At 37.0% G+C, this 20,540-nt stretch overlaps 1 protein-coding gene across 1 annotated transcript; it reads right to left on the bottom strand.

Annotated features, from left to right (window-relative positions):
- Positions 1–13,839: 13,839 nt before the first annotated feature.
- Positions 13,840–20,245, bottom strand: LOC139504662 (uncharacterized). The gene is made up of 4 exons (XM_071294701.1): positions 20,158–20,245; positions 14,830–14,936; positions 14,279–14,560; positions 13,840–14,196 (listed from the first exon to the last, which is right to left on the bottom strand). The coding sequence occupies exons 1-4, from the start codon at positions 20,243–20,245 to the stop codon at positions 13,840–13,842; spliced, it is 834 nt and encodes a 277-aa protein (XP_071150802.1).
- Between the last annotated feature and the right edge of the window lie 295 nt (positions 20,246–20,540).

Genomic DNA, 20,540 nt, shown 5'->3' with positions numbered 1-20,540 from the left:
AGTTGAAGAGGATAGAGGACCAAAATTCCTAAAAGTTTGCCAAATACAGCTCAGGTAATCCAATCCTGAGGTATAAGCCTATGTATTTCAAAAGTTCAAAAGTTTTGTGAACAGTTAATTTGTAAATATGATCATATCAATGATAATTCATGTCAGCACAGAAGTACTGACTACTGGGTTGGTGATACCATCTGGGAATTAAAACTCCACCAGCAGTGTCATCGACCCAGTGGTTGTAAATAAACTCATCATAGATACCAAAATAAAATTTTGTATTTACGCCAGACGCGCGTTTCGTCTACAAAAGACTCGTCAGTGAATCTCGAATCCAAAAATGTTAAAAAGTCGAAATAAAGTACGAAGTTCAAGAGCACTGAGGACCAAAATTCCTAAAAGTTTTACTGAATACAGCTAAGGTAATCTATTCATGAGGTAGAAAAGCCTTAGTATTTCAAAAATTCAAAAGTTTTGTTAACAGTTAATTTATAAATATGACCATATCAATGATACTTCATGTCAGTACAGAGCATAGAAGTGCTGAATACTGGGCTGGTGATACTCCACCAGCAGTGGCATCGACCCAGTGGATACAAGGATTAAATTTTGTATTAATATGCGTTTAACATAGTCATCAAACATTAAATCATTTAGTGAGGCGACATCATCTATACAAAGTAGGAATTTGGCAATCATAGTTCCTATTACAAAAAAAAACGTGTCAGCTGTATATGTATAATGTGCTGTAAATCATTATGGCAATAGCTGATAATGTTTCATTGTGTGATCATCAGAAAAGAAAGACATGGTTGGCTAAACTCACATAAGAAGCGATATTGATTTGGGAAAAACATACGTAATCAAAATAAATTTCAAAGTTACTTCGGGTTTTACGCCACGTCACGTATGATGATTACAAAAAAAACCCAGTTTTTCATGAAGATTGCAATAATATTTTTACAGAACACATTATATTGTGTTAATAAGAGTTCATTGCACATACACAAAAAAATACGGGAACTTTTTCAAATGTAAATAAAAGTCACAGATTAAAAGATGTATATACTAGTAAATCAATGCAATAATTACGAATTTGAATAACCAAGTCGATACCATTGAAACAACTTCAAATCAATTGAATGTCTATTTTCCATCTCTATTTAATGAAATGGTTGTAATTGATTATTTTAAAAATATATCGAATGGACGAAAATATTTATAACACAATAGAATAATTATGTTTTACGGTAACTGTGCATAATACTTGAACAATCAGTGTTTACATTATATGTTACACCAATTACGGCAGTTGTTATCTTATAGTTCGTTTCTGTGTGTGTTTCATCGTCGTTTTGGTTTTTTATTGCACTTCAGTGTTTCTGTTGTTTCATTGTTTTCTTCTTATAGTTGATGTGTTTAACTCAGTTTTAGTTTGTAACCCGGATTTGTTTTCTCTCAATCGATTCATGACTTTCGAACATCGAAACTACTGTTGCCTTTATTTACATCAATTACAACTTCCTGTACATGTTTTCTCGGTAGACAAAAAAGCACATGATATCAAATAGGAAGACATTTTTACAATGATGAACTTTATCTTTTCCGTAATACTATTCGGAGCTTATTCTATTCCTTAGAAAAGAATCTTTGTTTTTGTGTGAATAAAACACAATGAAGAGTTATTTAGTAAGGTTTCTATAGAAAATTGCCCCAAAAAATTATAAAAAGCATCGAAGCAACCAACGCGAGTATCTGGATGATTTTTACAAGTACAAATTATTGTGCAAATATCAAAACTGGAATATTTATCAAATTTAAGTTGGCCATTTAAACTAGTGTTTGAACGAAATCGTAAAACACTATTTTTCAAGGTTATTCTAAATGCACGCTCCTACTTGCCTTGTGTGTACAGCTATTTAGATGTTTAACTTAAATATTGTTTCAAATAGATAAAGCAATTAGAAATTGTACTGTGTGTACACCTATCAGTAAAAGCACTCAATGTACCAATCCAGTGTCAGAATAATAATCAAATATTCACTTTACGATCGTAAAATTATGAAAGATTTATTAAAGCCAATAAAGACCTTTTAGAAATAAATTTTAACTCAATTCGTTATTTCCATTTTAAAATATGTCACTACGAATTCGATTTGTCATTTACTAGTTTAATTCTTTATGAAGAAGTTATAACTCATACATACTGATCTATAATTTTGTAATACAATCAGCTAGTACGTTTTTTTTTAAATGCATTAACGAAATAAAACATACTAATAATTTGCAGAATTTAATTTGAAATAACTTAGTATATACTCAACATCGTCTGTTATGCATATTTAATATTCTGGGGTGGGCAGCAGGATTTTTATGGCGGATTGCTTTTTCTTTTTTGTGCTACAGAATATTTTATCCTGTTTTTGGCAGTATAATTTATTTGTGGGTTTTTAATGGGCCAAGCTATTTATTTTTCAACATCATCCTGCAAACCCCCTCAACACCGCTTAAAACACGTTCCCATTTGAATTTTAATTTTTTTTAAATATGGGAGCGAATTTTTTAATATGGAATTGTAATGAAATATATATCTTTACAACGTAAGCGAATTGATGGACCCTACCGTTCAATCAAAGATACAAGGCTTACAATTAAGGACTAGAGATTACATAAAACAACTCAATGGCGCTCGAATTAAAACAGTGAAGACCAAATAAAAAAAAAGTTTAAGATGAAATTCATAAAAAACATGAACATGCAAATTTTCTAACCCTAAAACTAAGTAAAATATAAGTTTTCTGGTTAGACAAATTTGTGAGCAATAGAAAGTGCATAGACATTGTCTAATATGGTTTCTCAACAAACAACTCAGAAAAATTAGACCGAATTTAACACAAAAGCAACGTAAGCCCAACAAATTTCAAGAGTTCGAAACTATACGTAAAGCTTAAGGAGAAGAGAAGCAAATAAAAGCTTTGGACAAGTTTTAAATGAGGGAAGAAAGATACCAGAGGGACAGTCAAACTCATAAATTGAAAATAAACTGACAAAACCTAAATTATTGATCCTGCAACTTTGTATTTGTCCTCAAATTATTGAATGTAAAATTCGCATAGTATAAAACAAAACTTTTCAAGGTTAATTTACACGTCTTAAACTTTTGTCTTTCAGCGTTAGAAGTATGTGTTTGTTGATCGTTATGTAATATTTGTTTACCTAAATTTACTAGCAATCAAATACCTTGTCAATATTAAGATTGATCGTTGCTTGTTAAGAGTCCAATGGCAAAAAAGTCAATATTAAGCTACTTCAATTCCTATATAAGTACAATTATGAAATGCTTTGTTGAAATATTTTTCTCTTAGAATACTAGTGTATTTAAAAATATTAGATATATGCAATGTCATTTTTTTTAAAAGACAATTACGAACGAAGTTTTAAATCAAGTTATTCATATTGGTATAAAGCTTCGCTAAACTAGTTTTTTAGTACTTATCTTTCCTTTCATTCGGCTTTTTTGATATCGATAAGGAAAATGTGTAAATACATATCAAATCATTTCTTTCTACTTTTTTAAATATCATCGTCTTTACATTAACATAAACTGACAACGCCATGGCAAAAAAAGGAAAAAGACAAACAGACATGGGCGTCAAGTTGGTTACCTATTCCCTATTCCCTATTCGTTACCTATTCCCTATTCCCTATTCGTTGCCTATTCGTTACCTATTCCCTATTCACTAGTGTGGATCTAGCCGGCGTTAATATTCATGAGGCTAGCCGTCAATAATATTCATGAGATCAAAACCGCGTTCGATGAAATGTTTTGGGTAGTTATTAGATTGTGACAATAAAATAAATTTTGCTGTCAATATCCATTATGGTTATGCTATTTATAGCAATATAAAGTAATTAAGAAATATTAAGCCAATAGGTGTCTTCTGTAAGGTCCGCGTCATTTAAAATGAAAGTAAATGAAAAGTTTAAATGCATTACCTCACACAACACAAAACAATTATGATCATTAAAATGTTGTTATTATTGAATCAATGTAAACTTTAGTAATTAAAACAAGATGATTAAATAGAGGGTAATTAAATGGAATTAATTGTCATATGGGCATTCCATAATCTGTTCGTTGTCTACAAATATAGTCCAATACTAAAACTAAAATATACAATACATATGATAGTATCACACAATTAAAAAGATCAGAAAAACAAGAAACATAGTTAATTGAAGACATATAATAAACAGAAAATTAGAAACTGTCAATTACTATTTCAATGACATAATTCTTCAAAATTACGGAGATCAATAAGAGTCTTTAATCTTTAATTCAGTCCATATTATAGCCTCTAAAATGGCCCATATCACTTATGCCCTAGACCCGTACGAGTTAGTCAGAAAAGGATAAGGGGGGGGGGTACCCTGGTATATCACAAATTCCAAAATGAACTATTGCCGGCTGGCCAAACGAAGAGATTCTCCATCTGGGCAATGATACCACGGGAAGAGGTACTTATTGCCTTTAAAATGGCCCATAGCACTTATACCCTAGACCCGTACGAGTTTGTCAGTAGAGGGTTCAAAGGGCGGATATGGAATCCAAGATACAACGAATTCGAACTGAACTAGTGCCGGCTGGCCAAACTAAGAGATTCTCCACACCGACCATTATACCAGAGGTAGAGGTTGGTATTGCCTCTAAAATGGCCCATAGCACTTATGCCCTAGACCCGTACGAGTTAGTCAGAAAAGGATAAGGGGGGTACCCTGGTATATCACAAATTCGAAAATGAACTATTGCCGGCTGGCCAAACGAAGAGATTCTCCACGTGGGCAATGATACCAGAGGAAGAGGTACTTATTGCCTTTAAAATGGCCCATAGCACTTATACCCTAGACCCGTACGAGTTTGTCAGTAGAGGGTTCAAAGGGGGGATATGGAATCCAAGATACAACGAATTCGAACTGAACTAGTGCCGGCTGGCCAAACTAAGAAATTCTCCACACCGACCATTATACCAGAGGTAGAGGTTGGTATTGCCTCTAAAATGGCCCATAGCACTTATGCCCTAGACCCGTACGAGTTAGTCAGAAAAGGATAAGGGGGGGTACCCTGTTATATCACAAATTCGAAAATGAACTATTGCCGGCTGGCCAAACGAAGAGATTCTCCACGTGGGTAATGATACCAGAGGAAGAGGTACTTATTGCCTTTAAAATGGCCCATAGCACTTATACCCTAGACCCGTACGAGTTTGTCAGTAGAGGGTTCAAAGGGGGGATATGGAATCCAAGATACAACGAATTCGAACTGAACTATTGCCGGCTGGCCAAACTAAGAGATTCTCCACATCGACCATTATACCAGAGGTAGAGGTTGGTATTGCCTCTAAAATGGCCCATAACACTTATGCCCTAGACCCGTACGAGTTAGTCAGAAAAGGATAAGGGGGGGGGGTACCCTGGTATATCACAAATTCGAATATGAACTATTGCCGGCTGGCCAAACGAAGAGATTCTCCACGTGGGCAATGATACCAGAGGAAGAGGCACTTATTGCCTTTAAAATGGCCCATAGCACTTATACCCTAGACCCGTAAGAGTTTGTCAGTAGAGGGTTCAAAGGGGGGATATGGAATCCAAGATACAACGAATTCGAACTGAACTAGTGCCGGCTGGCCAAACAAAGAGATTCTCCACACCGACCATTATACCAGAGGTAGAGGTTGGTATTGCCTCTAAAATGGCCCATAGCACTTATGCCCTAGACCCGTACGAGTTAGTCAGAAAAGGATAAGGGGGTGGGGGGGGGGGTACCCTGGTATATCACAAATTCGAATATGAACTATTGCCGGCTGGCCAAACGAAGAGATTCTCCACGTGGGCAATGATACCAGAGGAAGAGGTACTTATTGCCTTTAAAATGGCCCATAGCACTTATACCCTAGACCCGTACGAGTTTGTCAGTAGAGGGTTCAAAGGGGGGATATGGAATCCAAGATACAACGAATTCGAACTGAACTAGTGCCGGCTGGCCAAACTAAGAGATTCTCCACACCGACCATTATACCAGAGGTAGAGGTTGGTATTGCCTCTAAAATGGCCCATAGCACTTATGCCCTAGACCCGTACGAGTTAGTCAGAAAAGGATAAGGGGGATACCCTGGTATATCACAAATTCGAAAATGAACTATTGCCGGCTGGCCAAACGAAGAGATTCTCCACGTGGTCAATGATACCAGAGGAAGAGGTACTTATTGCCTTTAAAATGGTACATAACACTTATACCCTAGACCCGTACGAGTTTGTCAGTAGAGTGTTCAAAGGGGGGAAATGGAATCCAAGATACAACGAATTCGAACTGAACTAGTGCCGGCTGGCCAAACTAAGAGATTCTTCACACCGACCATTATACCAGAGGTAGAGGTTGATATTGCCTCTAAAATGGCCCATATCACTTATGCCCTAGACCCGTACGAGTTAGTCAGAAAAGGATAAGGGGGGTACCCTGGTATATCACAAATTCGAAAATGAACTATTGCCGGCTGGCCAAACAAAGAGATTCTCCACGTGGTCAATGATACCAGAGAAAGAGGTACTTATTGCCTTTAAAATGGCCCATAGCACTTATACCCTAGACCCGTACGAGTTTGTCAGTAGAGGGTTCAAAGGGGGGATATGGAATCCAAGATACAACGAATTCGAACTGAACTATTGCCGGCTGGCCAAACTAAGAGATTCTCCACACCGACCATTATACCAGAGGTAGAGGTTGGTATTGCCTCTAAAATGGCCCATAGCACTTATGCCCTAGACCCGTACGAGTTAGTCAGAAAAGGATAAGGGGGGTACCCTGTTATATCACAAATTCGAAAATGAACTATTGCCGGCTGGCCAAACGAAGAGATTCTCCACGTGGGTAATGATACCAGAGGAAGAGGTACTTATTGCCTTTAAAATGGCCCATAGCACTTATACCCTAGACCCGTACGAGTTTGTCAGTAGAGGGTTCAAAGGGGGGATATGGAATCCAAGATACAACGAATTCGAACTGAACTATTGCCGGCTGGCCAAACTAAGAGATTCTCCACATCGACCATTATACCAGAGGTAGAGGTTGGTATTGCCTCTAAAATGGCCCATAACACTTATGCCCTAGACCCGTACGAGTTAGTCAGAAAAGGATAAGGGGGGGGGGGGTACCCTGGTATATCACAAATTCGAATATGAACTATTGCCGGCTGGCCAAACGAAGAGATTCTCCACGTGGGCAATGATACCAGAGGAAGAGGCACTTATTGCCTTTAAAATGGCCCATAGCACTTATACCCTAGACCCGTACGAGTTTGTCAGTAGAGGGTTCAAAGGGGGGATATGGAATCCAAGATACAACGAATTCGAACTGAACTATTGCCGGCTGGCCAAACTAAGAGATTCTCCACATCGACCATTATACCAGAGGTAGAGGTTGGTATTGCCTCTAAAATGGCCCATAACACTTATGCCCTAGACCCGTACGATTTAGTCAGAAAAGGATAAGGGGGGGGGGGTGGGTACCCTGGTATATCACAAATTCGAATATGAACTATTGCCGGCTGGCCAAACGAAGAGATTCTCCACGTGGGCAATGATACCAGAGGAAGAGGCACTTATTGCCTTTAAAATGGCCCATAGCACTTATACCCTAGACCCGTAAGAGTTTGTCAGTAGAGGGTTCAAAGGGGGGATATGGAATCCAAGATACAACGAATTCGAACTGAACTAGTGCCGGCTGGCCAAACTAAGAGATTCTCCACACCGACCATTATAACAGAGGTAGAGGTTGGTATTGCCTCTAAAATGGCCCATAGCACTTATGCCCTAGACCCGTACGAGTTATTCAGAAAAGGATAAGGGGGTGGGGGGGGGGGTACCCTGGTATATCACAAATTCGAATATGAACTATTGCCGGCTGGCCAAACGAAGAGATTCTCCACGTGGGCAATGATACCAGAGGAAGAGGTACTTATTGCCTTTAAAATGGCCCATAGCACTTATACCCTAGACCCGTACGAGTTTGTCAGTAGAGGGTTCAAAGGGGGGATATGGAATCCAAGATACAACGAATTCGAACTGAACTAGTGCCGGCTGGCCAAACTAAGAGATTCTCCACACCGACCATTATACCAGAGGTAGAGGTTGGTATTGCCTCTAAAATGGCCCATAGCACTTATGCCCTAGACCCGTACGAGTTAGTCAGAAAAGGATAAGGGGGGTACCCTGGTATATCACAAATTCGAAAATGAACTATTGCCGGCTGGCCAAACGAAGAGATTCTCCACGTGGTCAATGATACCAGAGGAAGAGGTACTTATTGCCTTTAAAATGGCACATAGCACTTATACCCTAGACCCGTACGAGTTTGTCAGTAGAGGGTTCAAAGGGGGGATATGGAATCCAAGATACAACGAATTCGAACTGAACTATTGCCGGCTGGCCAAACTAAGAGATTCTCCACATCGACCATTATACCAGAGGTAGAGGTTGGTATTGCCTCTAAAATGGTCCATAGCACTTATGCCCTAGACCCGTACGAGTTAGTCAGAAAAGGATAAGGGGGGGGGGGGTACCCTGGTATATCACAAATTCGAATATGAACTATTGCCGGCTGGCCAAACGAAGAGATTCTCCACGTGGGCAATGATACCAGAGGAAGAGGTACTTATTGCCTTTAAAATGGCTCATAGCACTTATACCCTAGACCCGTACGAGTTTGTCAGTAGAGGGTTCAAAGGGGGGATATGGAATCCAAGATACAACGAATTCGAACTGAACTAGTGCCGGCTGGCCAAACTAAGAGATTCTCCACACCGACCATTATACCAGAGGTAGAGGTTGGTATTGCCTCTAAAATGGCCCATAACACTTATGCCCTAGACCCGTACGAGTTAGTCAGAAAAGGATAAGGGGGTACCCTGGTATATCACAAATTCGAAAATGAACTATTGCCGGCTGGCCAAACGAAGAGATTCTCCACGTGGTCAATGATACCAGAGGAAGAGGTACTTATTGCCTTTAAAATGGCACATAACACTTATACCCTAGACCCGTACGAGTTTGTCAGTAGAGGGTTCAAAGGGCGGATATGGAATCCAAGATACAACGAATTCGAACTGAACTAGTGCCGGCTGGCCAAACTAAGAGATTCTCCACACCGACCATTATACCAGAGGTAGAGGTTGGTATTGCCTCTAAAATGGCCCATAGCACTTATGCCCTAGACCCGTACGAGTTAGTCAGAAAAGGATAAGGGGGGGTACCCTGGTATATCACAAATTCGAAAATGAACTATTGCCGGCTGGCCAAACGAAGAGATTCTCCACGTGGGCAATGATACCAGAGGAAGAGGTACTTATTGCCTTTAAAATGGCCCATAGCACTTATACCCTAGACCCGTACGAGTTTGTCAGTAGAGGGTTCAAAGGGGGGATATGGAATCCAAGATACAACTAATTCGAACTGAACTAGTGCCGGCTGGGTAAACTAAGAGATTCTCCACACCGACCATTATACCAGAGGTAGAGGTTGGTATTGCCTCTAAAATGGCCCATAGCACTTATGCCCTAGACCCGTACGAGTTAGTCAGAAAAGGATAAGGGGGGGGGGGTACCCTGTTATATCACAAATTCGAAAATGAACTATTGCCGGCTGGCCAAACGAAGAGATTCTCCACGTGGGTAATGATACCAGAGGAAGAGGTACTTATTACCTTTAAAATGGCCCATAGCACTTATACCCTAGACCCGTACGAGTTTGTCAGTAGAGGGTTCAAAGGGGGGGATATGGAATCCAAGATACAACGAATTCGAACTGAACTATTGCCGGCTGGCCAAACTAAGAGATTCTCCACATCGACCATTATACCAGAGGTAGAGGTTGGTATTGCCTCTAAAATGGCCCATAACACTTATGCCCTAGACCCGTACGAGTTAGTCAGAAAAGGATAAGGGGGGGGTACCCTGGTATATCACAAATTCGAATATGAACTATTGCCGGCTGGCCAAACGAAGAGATTCTCCACGTGGGCAATGATACCAGAGGAAGAGGTACTTATTGCCTTTAAAATGGCCCATAGCACTTATACCCTAGACCCGTACGAGTTTGTCAGTAGAGGGTTCAAAGGGGGGATATGGAATCCAAGATACAACGAATTCGAACTGAACTAGTGCCGGCTGGCCAAACTAAGAGATTCTCCACACCGACCATTATACCAGAGGTAGAGGTTGGTATTGCCTCTAAAATGGCCCATAGCACTTATGCCCTAGACCCGTACGAGTTAGTCAGAAAAGGATAAGGGGGGTACCCTGGTATATCACAAATTCGAAAATAAACTATTGCGGGCTGGCCAAACGAAGAGATTCTCCACGTGGTCAATGATACCAGAGGAAGAGGTACTTATTGCCTTTAAAATGGCACATAACACTTATACCCTAGACCCGTACGAGTTTGTCAGTAGAGGGTTCAAAGGGGGGATATGGAATCCAAGATACAACGAATTCGAACTGAACTAGTGCCGGCTGGCCAAACTAAGAGATTCTTCACACCGACCATTATACCAGAGGTAGAGGTTGATATTGCCTCTAAAATGGCCCATATCACTTATGCCCTAGACCCGTACGAGTTAGTCAGAAAAGGATAAGGGGGGTACCCTGGTATATCACAAATTCGAAAATGAACTATTGCCGGCTGGCCAAACGAAGAGATTCTCCACGTGGGCAATGATACCAGAGGAAGAGGTACTTATTGCCTTTAAAATGGCCCAGAGCACTTGTACCTTGGACCCGCACGAGTTTGTCAGTAGAAGGTTAAAAGGGGGGATATGGTATTCCGGTTAACAACGAATTCGAACTGAACTATTGCCGGCTGGCCAAACTAAAAGATTCACCACATCGACCATTATACCAGAGGTAGAGGTTGGTACTGCCTCTAAAATGGCCGATAGCACTTATGCCCTAGACCCGTATGAGTTAGTCAGGAAAGGATAAGGAGGGGGTACCCAAGTATATCACAAATTCGAAATGAATTATTGCCTGCTGGCCAAACGAAGAGATTGTCCCCGTAGGCAATGATACCAGAGGAAGAGGTACTTATTGACTTTAAAATGACCCATAGCACTTATACCCTAGACCCGTATGAGTAAGTAAGTAGAGGGTTAAAAGTGGGGATATGGGATACCGGTTTACAACAAATTCGAACTGAACTATTGCCGGCTGGCCAAGCTAAGAGATTCTCCACATCGACAATTATACCAGAGGTAGAAGTTGATATTGACTCTAAAATGACCCATAACACTTATGCCCTAGACCCGTACGAGTCAGTCAGCAAAGGGAATTGGGTTTATTGAACTGTTGCCGACTCGCAAAACTAAAAGATTCTCCACTAGGGCCACGATAACAGGGACAAAGGTAGTTATTACCTTTAAAAATGGATAAAAGCACTGATGCCTTAGACCCGTAAGATTTTTCAGAAGTGGGTTAAAAATGGAAATTAACTATTGTTGACTGGCCATACTAAGAGATTCTCCACGTTAGCCATTATTGGTTAACCTATCGCGGGAGCATAACGTCCGATTTATTGTACTTGTCCATTGTCGACGTCGTACTGTCAGTGACTTCGCGTTGGAATACGAATATGTATATTTAATGTACTGGCTGAACAGTTGTTGTAGTACATATTGCCTTAACTATCATCTTTATTTATGATACCGTGACCCGGATCTCGAAAAAATGAAATCAGTCAGATCGTAGAACAGAAGACAGAAGCGCTGTTACCAGACTATTCCGAAATAGAATTACCGGAGAAATAATATCTCGGAAATACGTTGTGTGTCGCTTTCTCAAAGTCGCTTGCTACAGTAATCCTTAGAGTTTTCCGAAACGTGTTTATCCCAATTCAATCCACTTTTCCATAGATCCTGTATGAGCTTCTTTGTTCGTATTGTGACCAGGCTAAGTATTCTAAGTGGATCGTATTTTTTCGAAGAATTTTCAAAATCTCACTTTTTGTTACAATGTCTAGTATTGGAATATCACATTTAGTCCGGCGGCCACAAGTATATTTTAGACGAGTTGTGCACATCCTGATATAAGCATGAACATTGGCATAGACCTTCCTGAAATATTACTCTTTTATTTCAGATAAGAAGGCATTTGAAAAAAATGTCTCACTGCCGGTTAAATAAAAAATAGCGGACATCATACCGATGGGTTAATGCAACAATCTCGTATCTAGAAAGTTGTGACTTTTCAGAAACCGACATACAAAGTTTGACTGTAAATGTAAATTCTATTTTACTACAGAAATGTACCAAATTAACATAGATTGCAAAAATAGACTTAGTTACTATCCTTTTATAATTTGATGCTAATTGGTTGTCAGATAAAAGATATAATTGCACTTGAAATGTTTAACGGATATAGGTATTCCATAATGATTAAAATGTAATGCAGATGTTTGTGTCACAAGGTCATTACTAGTGATAACATTTTTACGCCTGTGTGGTGTATCATATTCTAAATGTTGTTTAATAAGCATCATTGCATTTGCAAGCAATAAGAGATTGTGGAATTTGAAAAACGAATAAATATAACTAATTATTTTTTATTTGTTTTGAATGATATACTGTGATAAATGCAAAATAACACTTGATATAATTAAACATTGTTAAGTGAAAGAAAACAATACATAAGGTGATGTAATTACAGGGAAAACTATACACAAAGTAATCACGGAATGTGAATTTTAAAATATATATTATTATTCACGAACAAAATTCAAATTGTTATTTTTGACCAAATATTTTCCAATCATTCTGTTTTTTGGTTGTTTTAAAAAATTACATTATTTTAAAGAATTTATGGTAATGGATGATCTTTATTATATTTATAAGAAATACTATTATTTTCTAAAACACATGATGAAATTAAATACACATAAAAAATTATTAATATATTGTGTGAAGTAGTTTTCACTGAATTTTAAAGAAAAAAGACAAAAGTTCCAATAGAAAAAGATTGGATGTTGTTAATAAAACAAAATAAAGTTATTTTAAAATTAAAATAATAATAGAGGAAAAACGACTTATTTAAACTTTCCCTTAAGAATATTCCTTTTCTTTCAAAATTAAAACTTTCTTATGTTTCCTTCGACATTTGTGGCAATTAGACTTGATTACAAGAAAATATAACACAGCAAAAATCAATGAATTTCCTAAGACTACGTGAATTGAAAATGAAATGCATAATTCACTATATCAGTTTATGTTATATTATAACTGATAAACCAAGATTGTTATATTGTTTTTGCTTTGAAGACAACTGATGCAGTTTTCAGTCTTAATCATTATTCTTTTTCGGAGTCAATTTCATCTTCCTCACAATCCGGATCTGGGAGTATATCTGGTGTTTTGCTGTCCGATTGTGATCCTTTGTAGAAACTGTGGTACTCGCTTGGAATAACACCAGTTTTACAAAGATTCAGTAAATCTTTCATTTTAGCAGCAGATACTGTCTGTTTAGCTGTATATCTCTTATGTATCTCCATTAAATTTACGGGACGACCTTTTCTAGTCTTTTCTGTAACTCTCATTTTACGGAACGAATATCCAAATTTATGTTTAAAGGATATATGATCTGGATCCTTCTTTTCAAATCTCAACCATATCATTTTCAGCTATTTGATTTTTTTTCCATTGATGTCTTCTTTTCTGTACCGAAAAATCTGTTTTTGGAGTCCTGTATATATTTTCAAATGTGAGCGGAACTATCAAATATGGATCATTCCTCCTGGCCATGCGGATTACTGTCGACCATTGCTGTGGAACATAAATCTCGGTCTTTTTTTTTTTGCAAATTCAATGGCAGAATGCATACTGTCACATTCCATCTGAGTGTGTCCACTTTCTAGGAATTTGTGGTCAATAGTTTCGATATTAGGAAGTGTTGTAACAGCATGCATTAGGCAAGTAGCGATGAACTGTTGGATAGTTGGTTCCGTATCAGGTTTTACAGTGAAATCTTCCTGTTGGATAGTTGATTCCGTATCAGGGTTTACAGTGACATCAGCCTGTTGGATAGTTGATTCCGAATCAGGTTTTACAGTGAAATGTTCCTGTTGGATAGTTGATTCCGTATCAGGGTTTACAGTGAAATCAGCCTGTTGGATAGTTGATTCCGTATCAGGGTTTTTTTTTAGTGACATCATCATGTTGAATTGTTGATTCCGTATCAGGGTTTACAGTGACATCAGCCTGTTGGATAGTTGATTCCGTATCAGGGTTCACAGTGACATCAGCATGTTGAATTGTTGATTCCGTATCAGGGTTTACAGTGACATCAGCCTGTTGGATAGTTGATTCCGTATCAGGGTTTTCAGTGACATCAACCTGTTGGATAGTTGGTTCTGTATCAGGGTTTACAGTGACATCAGCCTGTCGGATAGTTGATTCCGTATCAAGATTTACAGTGACATCAGCCTGTTGGATAGTTGATTCCGTATCAGGGTTTTCAGTTACATCAACCTGTTGGATAGTTGATTCGTATCAGGGTTTTCAGTGACATCAGCCTGTTGGATAGTTGATTCCGTATCAGGGTTTTCAGTGACATCAGCCTGTGGATAGTTGGTTCCGTATCAGGGTTTACAGTGACATCAGCCTGTTGGATAGTTGATTCCGTATCAAGGTTTACAGTGACATCAGCCTGTTGGATAGTTGATTCCGAATAAGGTTTTACAGTGTTCCGTATCAGTCTGTCCAGTTCTGTTAACACTACTAGTATTATCAAAACTCACAGCTTCTTCTTTTTGGTCACCACTTGTTTCATCAAGTTCAATTGCATTCAAAATTTCCTCCAAGTCATCATCTGAGGACCACTGTATGTCTGCCATATTTTGTATATCTACAACAGATACGAAATATCATTCAGATATTTTCATTCAAACATTTTTCCTATAAAACATAATCTAGTATTATTAGATTAATTATTAATTATTACATTTTTTTTTATTTATATGAGATAAGCACGTACAAGTGTTTTGTATTCGAAATGCTTAAAAATAAAAAGTAAATAGATATATATTTTCTTACATACTGATTCAGCATATTTATCTCTGAAAAAAAACTATGCTACGATTATTTTTTGCATTTTAAAAAAATATACTTAATTTGTATGTTACATAAAATAATTGATTCATTTTTCAATGTAATACTTTTTCCGTATTAACTTACCAAATGAAACATTTAGGCATACATTTTAATTCCTTTTTCTTTTTCTCTTGTCTCAAATAATATAGATGCTACTGCAAAAACAAAAAAAACATGCGCTTATTGGTACTAATGAAATTAAGGAAGATACAAACATATTAAATTTAATATCTTTTTAAATATTTTTCTCTTAGGAAACAGGTATAATGAAAATGAATTGTACCGTAAATATGTTTTGTAATAATATCAATTTTAATTAAAAACGTATAATAAAATGTAAAAGTTAAGTATAATGGAATTAAAAATTAATCAATTATTTCAATAATATGCATTATTTTTTAACAAAATATACAAACTTTTTTTCTAATTTGCAGTTTTTTTGCTGAATATCAAAATTCCGTGTCAAAACCCGTCATCAATCAAAACAATTACTTGGTTTAATCTCAGTTGATGTTTATATATCTAATATGAGGTCATGCCAGTAACACTTAGTTGACCTTGCTTGTTTGATAACCTGCTGATATTCACATTTCTTTAACAGCTGCAAAACATTATCTGATGTTGTGGGGGAAATGGTTTTAGGTGTTGAAATAAATAAATCAAAATGTCAATTGCAATATGAAGATAGTACTTGTTACAGTGTTGAGGCATATGCATTTTCAAACATTTGTTTGTTTATAGGAATGCGACACACCTCATCGTTAGATATTTTGTTGGGGCGCTTGGTGCAAGCTATTTAATTATAAGAATAAAACGTTCATTCTAATAGTAATACGAGATAAGTCGTTCATGTTGGCAAACTTTCGTTATCAAACTTATAATAGATTGATGAACATGTCAATTAAAAATTTATTTTATAACCAATTGCTCTAAAAAATTTAGGTAATATCATTTAATACTTTAGTGCTAAACAAATCAATAAATCTCAAAACTGCAAAATTTTCAGTTACGTGGTTGATGCATTAACCCCTCGATACTTTAATCGGCCCAATATAGAAGGCTAGTACTGTGGATTCATTTATTTTCGTGGGTACCAATTTTCGTGGATTCAGGGAAACTCACATATTCGTGGATATTTAACTTCGTGGTTTTACCGAAGTCTGCATACTAGTACAAGCCTTTGTAAAATTTGTCATTCGTTGAACATCAAATTTCGTGGTTTGCCTGTACCAACAAAATCCACGAAAAATTGGTATCCCACGAATAATAATGAATCCACAATGTGTGAAAAGGATCTATCAGCATGCTGCTATAATAATATTTGGTACAAACCTTTGTTATGTAATACTTTTGGATATATTATATAGATAAAATGTCTCTAAAAACCCTACTTTCGGTAGAATCCAATATGGCGGACATTGACTAAAATAAGCTTATTTTTTAGGGAGGGGGATTGAAATGTGTTTTAACGTATTGTTACTATCATTAAATTGTACAGGAACATTTCTTTGATGCTTCCAAGGAATACAATGTATAAGATATATGTCTTATAAATCCTTTCTTCCGGTAATATTCAAAATGGAGGACATAAATATGTCATTTTTTTATTTTGATATCTATCTTTTTTTTCAAAATGTGAAGAAAGTGGTTTTTTTTTTGTGGTGGTCATCAACTTTAGGTTTTAATTTATCCTCTAAACCACTTATCATATTCTGTAGTTAATATTTAAATACAAAGTTAACACTTCCGGTAAAAAAAACCAATAGTGCGTAAATGTCAAAGATGAGTCCTCACTCCATATGTTCGATGTAGAGCTTTGGATAGATTGATTTAATCAAAATAAAATCACTTAAGTACTAAACCTTTTAAAAATTACCACTATTTGGCAAAAAAACCTTGTAAATTCCCAGTTACCACCACATGCACACGACGCAGGGCACGGGAGACTTGATTTTCCTCATAAAAACAACCGCGACAACCTTTCTTACATCCACAATGTGCAAGCTTCTGACAACATGATGAGCCCTCAGAAAGAGTTTTTTAAAAGTGATCCTCTTTGTCCCGTCGTCATCCATTAGCGGCTGGACTTGGTAGCATACGAGCCAATTTCAGGCTCGTCCCCTAAACACGTGTCTTAGTATATTGTACATTTTGCATGCTGGAAAAGACTAGACTAAGTTGATAACCTCAATTAACCTACCCTTTTGCGTAAATAGATATTTCTTGCTTTGTTAACCATGCTAACCCCATATGATTATTTTTTACTATCTTACAGTAAACACCGGTGATTTAGGCGGATCAATTATCATTCTTTAAGTTAAAGTCACATCTTCAAATGCTATCAATGTCTCCCAAACAGTCTTTTTCCCCCTTTTCAAGAAAACAGAGAACCGTATCACAACCGGAAAAATGGATCACAATATTTGTGTGTGATCCCTAATCGCGAGTGCATTTGGAAGGTCATTTATATATATTTATCCAAAGCTTTTCCTCCTCTTAAACACAATCCATAGTTCGTCTACCCCTATGTCACGAAATAGCGAAACAGTAATGACAGCATCATCAGTAACGACTGTTCGAATAATGACTTGTTTAATTTCGTGTTTCACTGCATCAGACACATGCACCATGATTCTAGTGTCAGCCTTTTAATACATATGTATTAATATGGTGTTTAACTTGAAACGCATCACGGCGGTAAAGATAGAATATCCTGAACATGTGTTGCTACTACTGTCATATGCATCCAAGACTTTATCATAATAGTTTCATGCTTTTTAAGATAAGGGCATAATACCCTATCAGCATACTCGTTATGAAACAACTTGAAACTGTAACAGTGGATGAATGCATATATAGACAATACCGGTAGTTTGAATGCTGCCACCAGAAAAAAGAAATACACTTAGGGGTAAGAGAATACAAAGACGAATCCAGAGTCGAATCAAATCTCAAAATTGGTAAAGTTTTCTGAGAGATGGCGACATTAAGAAAGAACTTTTTAGTTTTTATTCACAGGCGCTTGATCAATAGATTTTGAGGAAGAGTTAGTTGTAGCTACAAATGCTCAGGATGTTTTGTGTTATTCACCACATGATGGTGTTTCAAGTTTAGCCCCATGTTAAAATGAATAGGCTTATACTATAGAATCAATATAAAAAAAAACTTGTGTCTGATGCAGTGATTCACAGACTTAACTGACTCATGACTTGAACAGTCGATACTGATGCTGCTGTCATTGCTGTGTCATTATTCCGTGACATGGGGGCAGATGAACATTGGCTTGTATTTGGAAGTGGAAAAAGCCTTAGATATAATCTATCCGTGACCTTTCAAGTGCACGTTTACTTGAAAGGGAACTTCGTTGTTGACATGGATGGCGTTTGAAGATGTGACTTAATGATTTAGAATGATGATTGATCAACCAACATCACCAGATATGGATTTGATAATGACATTGATAAAACGATACGTAGTTTTGTAGTAAGATCGAACAAACTTATCAGATGGGGTTTACGAAGCAAGAAAACATGTTTTTGAAAGTGGAAAGACTTATTGATGATATTTGAACGACTCGGTCTAATGTTTTTCATCATGTAAAACGTGCAATATACCATGGCGGGTGTGGATGAGTAACAAGCTTGAGATTTGGTTTCTATGCTTACTATTCCAGACGTTTATAATGGCGGGGAAAATATGAAACATTGGAACTTCTTTGGACAACTCTTTGTTAGGCCTCTTCACCTTATCAGGAGCTTGTACATTATTGATGTAAAAACCAATACCGCCGCTGTCTTAGTAAATGAGGAAAATCAGCTTTCCCATTGTGAATATTTGCGGCCATAAATGATGATCTGTACTTTTAGAGATGTTTTAGTACTACAGTGATTTTATCTTATTTTCATCAATCTATCCAAATAAAACCTCTATTTCGAAGATATGGGACTGAGGACTCATCTTTGAAATTTACTCCAAATTGGTTTTAAATACCGGAAGTGTTAGCTTTGTATTTAATCATTATCTATAGAATACAATAGGTGGTTTAGAAGATAACTTAAAGCCAAAACCAAATGGTAACTGACCAGCACAAAAAAAACCCAGTTTCTTTACATTTTGAAATAAAGTTGAATATTAAAGTAAAATAATGATGTTTCATGTCCGCCAGTTTGACTATAACCGGAAGTAATGCTTTTAAAGACATATGTCTTATGTATTGTATCCATTAGCAGCATCAAAGAAAGGTTCCTGAACAATTTAATGATAGTAGTAATACCCTCCTTTAAAAATAATCTTATTTTAGTACAATGTCCGCCATGTCGGATTTTACCGAAAGTAGGGTTTTAAAAGACATCTTATCTATATAAAATATCCAAAAGTAGTACATAACAAAGGTTTGTTCCAAATATTATTATATCAGCATGATAAAAACCGCTTTTCACACACTTACACTAGCCTCTGATATTTGGATGATTTAAGTATGATGTCGGCCATTTAAGATTTTTACCGGATGTGAGACATTTTTTCAAATGCCTCCTTATCTTGAATAAAAGAGTAACAGCTGAGCTGAGTCTATGCCAAATTTTATTCCTGTAGCATGATATGCACAATTTTTCACAAAGTGGCCGTATTAATTTCTGGTACATCAGATCATCGAATCAGCTATTCCATAACATACCAAGTACTTTTGTGTTTTGTCCGCATATAGTAGTACTTTTTTCCGTTTTAGCTAGCTTACGTATATCCACACGGTTTGACGTCCAGGATCGTAGATAGAATCCAGTTTCCTCCATCATTGATCTCCCTTCCTTATAGTCAGCCCACCCTCGTTCTGTAAACTTAACAGAATGTTGTCCACATACAAATCAGTCATTCAAACTTTGCGAATTATGCGATGTCGACAAATGCAGTCGTAAACAATTTTGATAGGCATAGTGCTTGATTCCTTCTGTATAGGATGATAAGGAATGTAGTGATACTTGTCTTAAGTTCATCTGTTTCATCTACCTTCTCTATGAATCCTCTTCGTTCCTGTTCTTGTATAATGTTCCCGTACTTCTTTAACATATCTGAGTTTTGAGTAAGTCTTTGAAGGACGTTTCTGTCCTTCTGTTCGTGACTGCTTAATTTATAGGCAATTCATCACGTTTTCAAGGTAACATAGCGGAATATTTGTTTTCTCAGAACTCAATTGATCTGTCCTGATAGACTTAAATATATGCGTTGTCGTCTTCGTCTACCTCCCTACTATTTATTCCTATTGAATCTAAATTCCAAAATCTCTCCAGATTGAATTCTGTAACTTTGTGTGATACTAGAACATTACACATACTAGTCTTCGACGTGTTTGTTTTCTTACCGT

The sequence above is a fragment of the Mytilus edulis genome, unplaced genomic scaffold, assembly GCF_963676685.1.
Source record: "Mytilus edulis unplaced genomic scaffold, xbMytEdul2.2 SCAFFOLD_96, whole genome shotgun sequence".
Lineage (NCBI taxonomy): Eukaryota > Metazoa > Mollusca > Bivalvia > Mytilida > Mytilidae > Mytilus > Mytilus edulis.
The sequence above is the reverse complement of the archived record's forward strand: the minus strand, read 5'-3'. Positions and strand labels throughout refer to the sequence as shown.